Raw genomic sequence first — 11,144 nt, forward strand, 5'->3', positions numbered from 1 at the left:
TTATTAGTTTATGAAAACACTGCACAATCTGGCACCTCTATACATTTCAGACTGTCTGTTGAGATATGTCCCGAATCGTAGTAGTGCTAGCCTTCTTGCACATTATACAGCAAAGCATAAACGATCTGGTGGTACTTCTTTCAGCCACTATGCTCCAAAAATTTGGAATTTTCTACCAGATGAAGTAAAAGAGGCTACTAGCATTCATATTCTTAAAAAGCGGGTTAAGACATTTAAAGCTGCTTATCAATATAACAATATGGTGTTGTAATATAACAAAGCTGTGTGTAAGTCAGTTTTATGTTCTATTTTGCCTTCTATTTTTTTACTCGTTGTTTTATTTTTTATTTTATATTGATATTGAGGTCAAACTTTATTGCCAATTTACTTTATTTTATATGCTGAACCTTTATAGTTGTTTTCGAATATTTTTATATTTACATTGTGTGATTGTTGTATTATTTGATTTTATGCTTGTGAAGCACTTTGAGAAGCATTTTATGTATGAAAAGTACTATACAAATAAATGTTTATTATTATTATTATTATTATTTACGGATATGTCGAGACACGCACTGGTACGTACACAATTTCCAGAGAAAACTATCCAGACTTTATCCCAACAGGCTAAAATACTTATAATAGGCTTACCATAACCAGGGTAAGACAAAACACGGTTTAGAAGTAGGATTGATGATGTATTGACTCTTTTAAATTTTGTTAATTTTGAACAAGTTACAGTACCAACACTGAAGCACATTTGGCTAATATAGTAGGTAATTTGGGTGTTCTATGCATAAAATAAATGAGCAAAATGACCATGCTACAAAATGTATGGTAGTAAGCTATTCTGAACATAGAAGCAGAGAAGGGCGAGCAATAGAAAGAGATAAATGTTATTTTTACCACATCATCAGATTAGTATGAGCTCATAGTTTAAGTCAGTGTCAGTGTATTCTGGACCAAAATCAGCTTTCAGTGAAAGGAAAAAGCCCATCCCAATAAAACAACACAGTCTCAATGCGTTAATGTGTTATATAAATCCTGTATTAGAAGACATCATAAATTAGAAATATAATTTGTGACATCTCTGTGTATATAATGAATTGTACGAAAAATATCCTTGCTTTATATAATTCAGTTCTGAGCTGAAGTTTGAATTGTGCCATAGTTTAATGAAAACAGTCCAGAAATTTTGTGTGTAACTTCCTGAGCATTATTTTACAATGACAAAAAAATACCTCTTAATATCCAAACTAGTTTTGGGCCGTTGTCTAATCACTGTCCTTATGCATTGCATTACATTGAGTGTCTTTGCTTCGAAGGCTGCTTGTGCAAACATGGGTCTGAGCGATCAGCATGGCTGGTTGTTGATGCTGGCCAACATCTTGTGGTGTGGAGTTTTGTACAGGGCAGTGAAACTACCAGGATTGAGAACACCACGGCCTTCCTCGTCCACCTGACCCATCAGGATGTAGTTTTGACCTAGTGAAGAGACAGTTTTTTGTCAATAAATAGATCATTTGCAGATTTGTAAGAAATTAATGACTAATGAGCAGTAAAGACCAAAGAATGCATATTGGCAGTGTGTATTTATCTGTGCATATGTGGTCATATACCTCTGCGCAGCAAGGGACATTTCTTACAGGGCATCACAATTTTGACAGACATAGTTTCTCCAGCTTGGGTGATTGTAAGACTACCAGTCTTATAGGCCTTAATTAAGGACACTGTGGCTTGCACACTTCCTCTAGGTCCAGAAGCCAATGCTGTCAGCGTACCGGTGATCACTGAGAAATAGAGAGAAATAAAAGGTTGCTCTTATAGAATGATAGATAGTTCAGCCCTTTACAAACCCTACATATTATATTATATTATATTATATTATATTATATTATATTATATTATATTATAGATCAAAATGAGGAATTAAAAAAGAGTGAGTAAATGATGGCAGAATTTTCTTTCTTTTTTTGGTGAACTGTCCCTTTAAAGGAGAACTCCGGTCAATTTTAACATTGAGCTCATTTTTTTTAAAATTTGGAGTGCTGTCAATACAGAGAACAACGACAAAAATCGGTGTTGCCTACACCGTGTTATCCTCTTTTTAAAATTTGCACCCTATTGACTTCAATGGGGCATATTTTAAACCTGCTTTTACCCTCTTAACATCCTTGATGTGTCATTACAAGTGCACAGGTCATGTGAGTGATTCCTTCAGAGTGAACACGGGTGAATCTGACTGCAGTAGATGTGAAAGATATGAATAAAAATGAAGTTAATTCGACCAGCGCTCATACCTGTATTTACATCCTGTTTTCGGTTGAAGTCCAAAGTAGTCGATTGTCGAGTTCACGCGCATATGTTTAGTTACCTATGATCACGCGCGTGAACTCGACAATCTGTACTGACAGCACTCCAAATTTACAAAAAAATGAGCTCAATGTTAAAATTGACCGGAGTTCTCCTTTAAGACATATACAGTAGGCCTGTACCATTCAGATCTTTATTTAAAAAAAAAAAGAAATTAATACTTTTATTGCATTAAATTGATCAAATGTGACCATAAAGACATTTAAATTGTTGACAATTCTGTATTTCTGATGATAACAGTTTTAAAATGTTGATATTATGATAAAAATAAAAATAATAAAAGTTTCTTGAGCAGCAAATCAGCATATTAGAAAGATTTCTGTAGGGTCATGTGACACCCGAATACTGGAGTAATGATGCTGAAAATTCAGCTTTGCCATCACAGGAATAACATATATATTTTAAATAGAAAACAAACAGTTATTTTAATTTGCAATCATATTTCACAATATTACTATTTTTACTGTATTTGTAATCAAATAAATGCAGCCTTTGTGAGGATAAGAGACTTTTTTTCAAAAACATTATCGACCCCAAACTTTTGAATGGTAGTGTAAAAGTTCCCTCTGTTATGTTTTTTTAATGGTTGTTGTATGAAATGACTTACCAAATTCACTAGCACAGAAACTGGTCTTGATGGTTCCATCTCTTTTACACCCCTTTGCGCACAGTGGGTTTGTGTTTGTGGCTGAAAAAAAAAAAAAAAATCAACATTGTCTAACAAGTTATGATCAACTGTAACCATCATAATTTGTTACTGTTATCTTTTCCGGCTTACAGGGTCTGGATCTATCTGGCTCTGGTTTACGGACTGGAGGCCTCACAGGTTTGGGTCGAGGCTTTTGCTGTTCAGGAGCTTTTGTAGTAGTGGTTGTAGTTGTTGCTTCTGTTGTCAACACGACAGGTTTCTCCTGTCTGACTGGAGTGAGACGGGGTTTTGTGGGTGTGGAAGACACTCTAGGTCCTGTCGCAACATCGCCACCTACAGTCGGAGTACGGAGGCCACGTGGGATGCTGTTGTATGACGCCATGAATCCGTCTGAAGTAACACTAAGGTCAGATACGAACTGCACCAATAACACATTGCTATTAGTAACAATGTTCCTGTAGGTGGGACACACACACACACACACAAAAAAACAGGGATGAATGAATGTGTGTGGTAGTTTTTTTTCATAGAAATGATATCAATAATAAAATGACAGTGAAAGAGAATGAGATAACTGACTGAGGCGAAGTGTCTCCGCAGAATTTTCCGATGCGCCTCGAATCGTCCTTCTCTCCTCCGTTAAAGAACGCCACATAGTCGAAGCGGCAGTACGTGTCAGACTCCAAATCAAACTTATCGAACTTCACCTCAATCACCTGAAACACAAAACCACAACACTTTACAATAGGGTCCCATTAGATAGCCTAAGTCAATATTTCCCGACAGACCTATTTCTTATTTAACAGGATGCAAAAAAATGTCTGGCGTGCCGCCACCAATTCAACATTGAAATATTAACTGAAAACGATCACTGCATGTTTATGTTTTTTTCCCTGACCATTTCCGGCTCCACTGTTATAAGCCAGGAACAGCTGATGCCCGGTGGATAATTTTTCTCCGGCCAGTTGGGAGTTTTGATTGTGCCCTGAGACTTTGTGAGCTTCCCGCCACAAAACTGATGCTCTGACATAAAGAAAAAGAAAAGAAAGACCAATGAGGCTGCAAACATTCACCTTCTAATATGCAAAACCTCAAGTCAAAACAACACATTTCCGGCATCAAGTTATTCGTCTGAAAATGAAAAACCTGAACGAACGGCACAGTCAATCGCAAGCAGTGTTGTGGAGAGTTACTTTTAATGCATCACAATATTGTGTTACTCCCTTAAAAGTAACGAATTACGTTACTTAGTTACTTTTTATGGGAAGTAATGCATTACATTACTATTGAGTATATTGAGTATATCAAACTCTGTAAGGAAGCCATTGAAAATGAAAGCCATTCTAGTAGATCTATGAGGTTAAAGTCGTTTTAATCTTTGGAGAGAAGCTATCCACGCTGCTCTGGTTGTCAGGTTTTAAGTGTGAGCTGCATAAACGAAGCCTATATTAATTTTTCATCTTCAAACACATTTAGAATATTATTATATTCTGACCACTTAGATATTTCCTGACTGCTAGAGCTATGTATGCCATACAAAAGATCTCATAACATTACAACTTTTATTGAAAAGTAATGTGTTTTGTTACTTTTATACATTTTGTCAGTTCCAGCGCATGTATGAGTGTACATTTTTAATTGATTATATTATGGAGAAGAGAGAGAATTTTAACTGAAATATGAATGTGTAAATGTATAAAGTAATGCGTTACTTTTTAATGCGTTTACTTTTAATCTGACTACGTAATGCGCATTACTTGTAATCCGTTACCCCAACACTGATCGCAACACATTTGATGTTTAATATTTAACATGTTTTATTTCACCATCCACATGTGGCTTTCCTCCATTGAAGTAACCCAGGAACCCTCTCCCTCCTGTTCCTGAATCTGATACCATCTCTACCATCATGGTGTTGGACGTGGAGATGAGAGCCCCGGGCCGGAACGTTCCGCAGAAACGCCCGAGCTTCTGCACCATGTTAGAGTGTCCGTTGTACACATCCACATAGTCGTAGCGGCAGAGAGGGTCAGCCTCCAGGTCAAAAATCCTGAAGGAGAGCATGACCACATTGTCTTCTGGAACCTAGTACAAAGAGACAGAGATACTTAAAGGGCTTTTACTCTGTGATACAGCCCCAGGACGACGAAGAATCTCGAGTGTGAACTCAAAGTGAACTCACTGTGATGTACCAGGTACATTTGCTGTTGGGTTTGTAGAATGATGGGAATCCTTCACTGCCCACAAAGCCTGAGTCTCCAGCCAGATCACCGCCACAGTTAAACACAGGCCTGAGAGAGTGAGGAAGAGTGAAAAAGAGGGATTTCTGGTGAGTATAATAAAATGCTGATGTGAATGTGTTTATATTGCACAATAAATTGCACAGTGTTTATATCATGAAGGCGAGTCAAAAGCTTGACTAAGGCACTGATTGCAAAATACATATCTCAAAAAGTACAAACAGATGCACATAGATGAATTGTACAACAACTCAAAAACTTGAGTTATGGCAAACATCCAGGATGAAAATATTATGCTAACAAAAAGCTATTAAGATACCAGTTTTACGATATTATTATTATTCACTACATAGGCTAAATAAAATGTCAATGTTTATAGCTTTCATTTTTATCTTGAGAAGCATTAGTTAAACTAGATAAATGACAGAAACATTTACAAAATCAATTTAAAAAGTGCTTGTCCCGTAACAAAAATAGTAAATCTGACTGGTTGATGCAATTAGCCATCAAACTAATGTAGAAAACAGGTTTTAAAAGGAGGCTTTTAATAATAATAATAATAATAATGAATTGTTTATGTACAGTATTTCTGCATTTTTAAGAGCAACATATTACTTTTTCAACTCGGTTATTTAAATTAGAATTAGCATTCAGTGTAGATTGATCTGTTCAGGTTGTGGAAGAAATTTTATCTTTAAGATGTGTGTGACCATCATATGACAGTAAAAGAGCACACACAAACCTTATTGTAATATGGAATTGTATTGGAAGGGTAAAGCGTGTTGGGACGTGACAGGAGGGCCTCCACTCAAGGATAAAATATGATGAAGAATGTCAATGTAAAAAGTCTAAGAATGTTCCACATATTGTTGAAAATACCATCATTGGCCTAGAAAGATAACATTCTGGGAGTCAAAACTATGAAAGAGGAAGGATGCCCTCCCCTCACTGTCACACTCTGCAGTCACTGTGACTGTGTGACTGCTGGAATTTTCTTGCAAGAAAATAAACCTCATCAAAGACTATTGGAAATGTTTGCCTCTTATTCAGTGATAGAATTTTGTTTGCCACCACAAGGTTTAATAATCACCCTAATTATTCATTTAAAAAACTCCTTTGTGCCAGAAAAATGCACAAGTGATATAAATTACATCATAATAGTTGTATTAAATAGATATTGTCTCCAGTCCGTAGCTTCCAGTTAGTGTTGCTAACAACTTTTTTTCAAAAGAACAGTTTGACTGTAGTTTAAATATTTAAAATGATGAGCTTTGCTGGCAGAGAGGCAGACATTTTTATTCAATGTTTACAACATCACATGCAGGCAGTATTTCCAAGCTCACTGACAACTTAAAATCCCTTTTGAATGTTGAGAAATGTTTCAGACGTCTACAGCAACATGTTTATAGACTTAAACTCTATGACACTGCAAAATAAAACACAGCTCTTTTGTATGTAATGGTGCAGAGCCAGAACTAACAAGCAGACCAAAAAACTGTCATTATGCAGTTACTCCCACAGACCCTGTCTGAGACAGATTCTCTTCACTCAGCAATGGGGATGTTTATGGCATGCTATCGTTTCAGTGACCTTTTCAAATATTTACTGTTGATAAAAAATAGCAAGAAAATAAAAAATAGGGCTAATATAAATGAGACAACCAATTAGATGGATTATTTTTCTTAAAAATAAATGCATTTGGTTAAAATCACACACATTTAATCCTGTCGCCTCATGATCGAGCACACAAACAATTTGTCATGATTGTGAAGCAACAGTGTCTTTTACTTTTTGTCCTTTTCCTGTCTTTTTACATATTATAGGACTTTGCATAATTAAAGACTGGATTGGATGCATCTCTAGTTTTATTTGCAAAATATTCATCAGTGCATTGTCAACTAGGATATATAAATTAAAATACTTTTTTTAATTAGTATTTAGTGTAAACTTGCCTGTTCAAGTTTAAAAAAAGGTTTCCATACTAAAGCAACATAAAACATAAATGTGTTCCATTTGATTAAAATTATTTAATCACACCCCTTAAAAAAAAAATAAGTATACCCAAGTAAAGTTGAAGTATATTTTTAACTGTACTTTTTCAATACTACTTGAGACTAAATTGGCCCACTTTTTAGTGTATAAAAGTATACTTTTAAGTGTAACAGTGGTAAACTTTAACTTTTAAAGTAGTTTATAACTACATTTTTCATTTAAAATAGACTGAAAGAATACTTTCTCATTTTTTGTTTAAAAGAAGCACACTTGAAAAAAATTATTTTTAGCAAGGGATGTCATGATTGGACAAAATTAGATGTTGTTTTACATCGTGATTGTGAAGCACATGTTTGTTTTTTTGTACTTTTTTTACCTTTTTTTTCTATTTAATTTCATTGTATGGAAAAGAGCAGCATAAACATTCTACTCAATTTCTCCAATGAAGACAGAAAGTCATATGGGTTGACTAGAAAGTTCATTCTTGGCTGAACTATTTCAAATTATACTATTATACCAAAGTTTTCCAGAATTCCAGACCATATAAGGATGTCATAATACTCAGTCTAGTCATTATTTAGTCAATTATCCATCTGTTTTCTTCAGAAAAAGCAATTGCGCTCCCAGCAAAGGAAAGCTGGACCTGATGCAGGGTAAAGCGACCTGATTCACCATAAAAAACACACTAACTCAAAGAACTTCCATCTGCAACCCTCATCACTCTTTAATCAATACATTCCATACAATTCATACACACACGCATGCATTTAAATAGTATAAAAATGACACTTACTACCAGACATAAACACTTAAAAGCTAGAAAGTTTAAACAGCTCCTGCAGTAAAAGGTTTGTAAAGAGTTATTCATAGCAGCAAAGAGCTGTCTTGACATGCACACTTAGTTCGTTCTCAGCCAAAGCCCTATACCGCTCACCTAGTATAGTTGGTGGTCTGACACAAGGCCCCTCCAAAACTCAGACATAGAAGAATCCCCAGATTCCACACAGCAGCCAAACGCTCCATATTCCTCAGCACTGAGATCCACACATGCAAACGCGGCCACAGGACACATGACACAGAGAGGAGGAGGTATGGAGGGAGGGATGCTGAGGAAAGAGTAGAGGGAGTGGGAAAGTGACGCTATATTAGGGGGGGGAGGTTTTAATTAGAGCCAGATGTTCAGAGCCAGAGTTAGAGTTAGAGCCAGTATCAGCCTCATTCACTTTGGCCAAAGGGAAGAATGCTGCATCAACAAAATCAGGATAGAAAAGAAATGCAATGCAAACTCTGTAAGGAAGCCATTGAAAATGAAAGCCATTCTAGATCTATGAGTTTAAAGTCGTTTTAATCTTTGGAGAGAAGCTATCCATGCTGCTCTGGTTGTCAGGTTTTAAGTGTGACCTTCAGGCTGCTCCATGTGCTATCATGAAGCGCCAGAGGCTCTTCTGTAGAGATCAAGAGGTTGTGTTTACAAACCTTAACAATTGTACTCCAATTACACCTCCTTAGGATATTAGCATATTTGATTATCTTAACTACTAAAAAAAGTTCAAATATTATTAGTCGGTTGTAGGTGGTATTGGTGGGAGTAACTAGCATTCTCATTCGAGAATGGACATACAGAAAAATCTGTATAAAATGGTCTGTTTGTTCATCAGCCTTCCAGTTTTTAAGGAAAAAATAAAAGCAAGAAGGTAATTGCGACTTAAATGTAAAATGGCGTTAATGTCAATCTGGCGTTGGATTCTGAAATCAACCTGATTTTCATTTTCAACGTTGGGTTTTGGTCTTTATTCTAAATGCAAATTTTGTCATTGTTTTGGAGCACACTAGCTTATAGATAACAGTAAGGCTAACATATTCATATTAAAAGCCAAAAAACTTTAAATATGGCACTATTTGAGGGAACAGCCATTTGGGTGTCCGAAACCATAGTGGACGTTATTGAGTGCACTTATTCAATCTCACATTCAATCCCACTACTGGAAATGTGTTCTAGAAATAAATTTGATATTGATATGAGGGTGGGCAGGCAGGCATAGATTCAGAGGCATAAGGTACTGTAAGTATTACATACAACAATGCAACAATAATAAAACAATGCATTGGCATTTACTTTTTACTTTTGATACTTCTACTAAACTAAACAAGTACTTATTTTACTTAAGTAAAAATCAGTCTTCACAACTTTTACTTGAGTAATATTTGACCAGTAATATCTGTACTTTCACTCAAATAAGGAAGTTGTGTACTTTGTCCACCTCTGAACAAAACACATATGGGCTATTCAAACGTTTCAGCAATCAGACCTCACCAGTGCATCATACAATGAAAAAATATTTAAAAGAGTGTGAGTTCAATGATCACCAGGTGTGTTTCTCATAACAAGTGTTATCCAAACCAAGTCAACACCAAAAAACAAAAAAGCTTAAACAAAATAAACAACATACATCAAATCAACAAACCACAAAATATTCAACACATCAATTACAACACATACAAATCATTAATTTATAAAATAACATCTAAAGTACAAAAATTACAAAAACCTTCAAAAAAATTGTGTACACTGTAAAAATTTTCATGATTTGTTTTCACAACGTTGTATTTTTTGTCAAATCAACTTAGATAATGAATGTGGTTCAGATAACATAATATTTTGAGTTTCTATTTATTAAACCAGTCTCCATTGTATTAACTCAAATTTTGTATTTCAATGAACTCAAAATTTTAAGGCAACCAGGTAACTTACCCTTTTAAGTTAAACCAACAAATAGTATTTTGCAGTGTTTCTTTTGTTTCTGTTTTAGTCATTTTAGTACTTATTCAGTAACTTATTATTTAGTAACTTCAATTAGTTTTCCATGACAACATTTCTTTAAAGTTTTTCATTTAAGTTTTACATTTTATGTGATCTAATTCAGCCAATGATTCAGTTAACAAAAACTATATTGTTAATAGTTAGTTAACAATAACAACATGGAATCCATGTTCTTTGAGTCTTGAAACAGTATCAGAAACTGATGGATGACTGATATCATTTTCTTCAACAGATAAAAGATCCAATAATCTTTACTTAAACCCAGACTTTACTTACATTCCTTTAAAATTAAAAGGCACTTCTGGTTGTAATTAGGATAAGTGACCTCAGTGTTGTGAACACATCAATCTTTGTCTGAGAATGAGTCACATTGTTTGAAGAATTCCCCCCTTATGATGTTCTGTTGCAGCTCTGGCCTTTCGATCGACATTACAGGGGCCTGTACAGGGGAACATTCGCATAAAACCTTCAGAAGAAATATAAATCTCATAAAAGATCACAGCAGATCATCAGTTCTCAAAGCAGGACAGCATAAAGATATCTAGTCACCACCATTTAATAACGAACAACAAAAACGATCTAAAGCAAAGCATTGTTAGCAAATCCAAAAATATGTGAACATATTCAAACTGTATCATGTGAATCTGTTGTAGATGCTACTAACTCTGTGTTGTGCTTGGCATCTGGTTGCGTTTGTTCTCTCTGGGATGTGATTGGAGTTGTGATGACAGGCAACAGCACAAGAATGCGGTGACGTGGGACTTTGCTGGGGGGTGGAGGAGTGTGAGGTCTGGCTTGAAGACCTGGAGGAAGGTCAAGGGTATCAAAGCAAAAACAATCCTTCAAAATGTATTGTTGTCAAAGGGACAGGACAGAATTAGAAACTGTATGAGGAATCATTTGAGTTGGTTGTTCAGATATTTCACAATTACATTTGGCAGTAGAACATGGATTTAGAAAAATGGCTCTTTATATGCTCTTATTATGCTCTGACTTGTTAAACAAGGCTATATCAAGACTTATTAAACAATTAGTAATAATTTATTTACAAATAATGTCATTCCAAACC

The 11,144-nt window shown here is 35.3% G+C and overlaps 1 protein-coding gene across 1 annotated transcript; it reads right to left on the reverse strand.

Annotated features, from left to right (window-relative positions):
* Window positions 1-1,029: 1,029 nt before the first annotated feature.
* On the reverse strand, window positions 1,030-10,786 carry pcolcea (procollagen C-endopeptidase enhancer a). Its single transcript, XM_084104068.1, has 10 exons — window positions 10,740-10,786; window positions 8,189-10,514; window positions 5,205-5,313; window positions 4,849-5,107; window positions 3,921-4,045; window positions 3,602-3,738; window positions 3,152-3,477; window positions 2,981-3,061; window positions 1,620-1,790; window positions 1,030-1,485 (listed from the first exon to the last, which is right to left on the reverse strand). Exons 2-10 carry the CDS (start codon window positions 8,275-8,277, stop codon window positions 1,355-1,357), a joined length of 1,428 nt encoding a protein of 475 aa, XP_083960194.1. The 5' UTR covers window positions 8,278-10,514; window positions 10,740-10,786; the 3' UTR covers window positions 1,030-1,354.
* Between the last annotated feature and the right edge of the window lie 358 nt (window positions 10,787-11,144).

This window comes from Abramis brama (assembly GCF_963993115.1).
Source record: "Abramis brama genome assembly, chromosome: 25".
Classification (NCBI taxonomy): Eukaryota; Metazoa; Chordata; class Actinopteri; order Cypriniformes; family Leuciscidae; genus Abramis; species Abramis brama.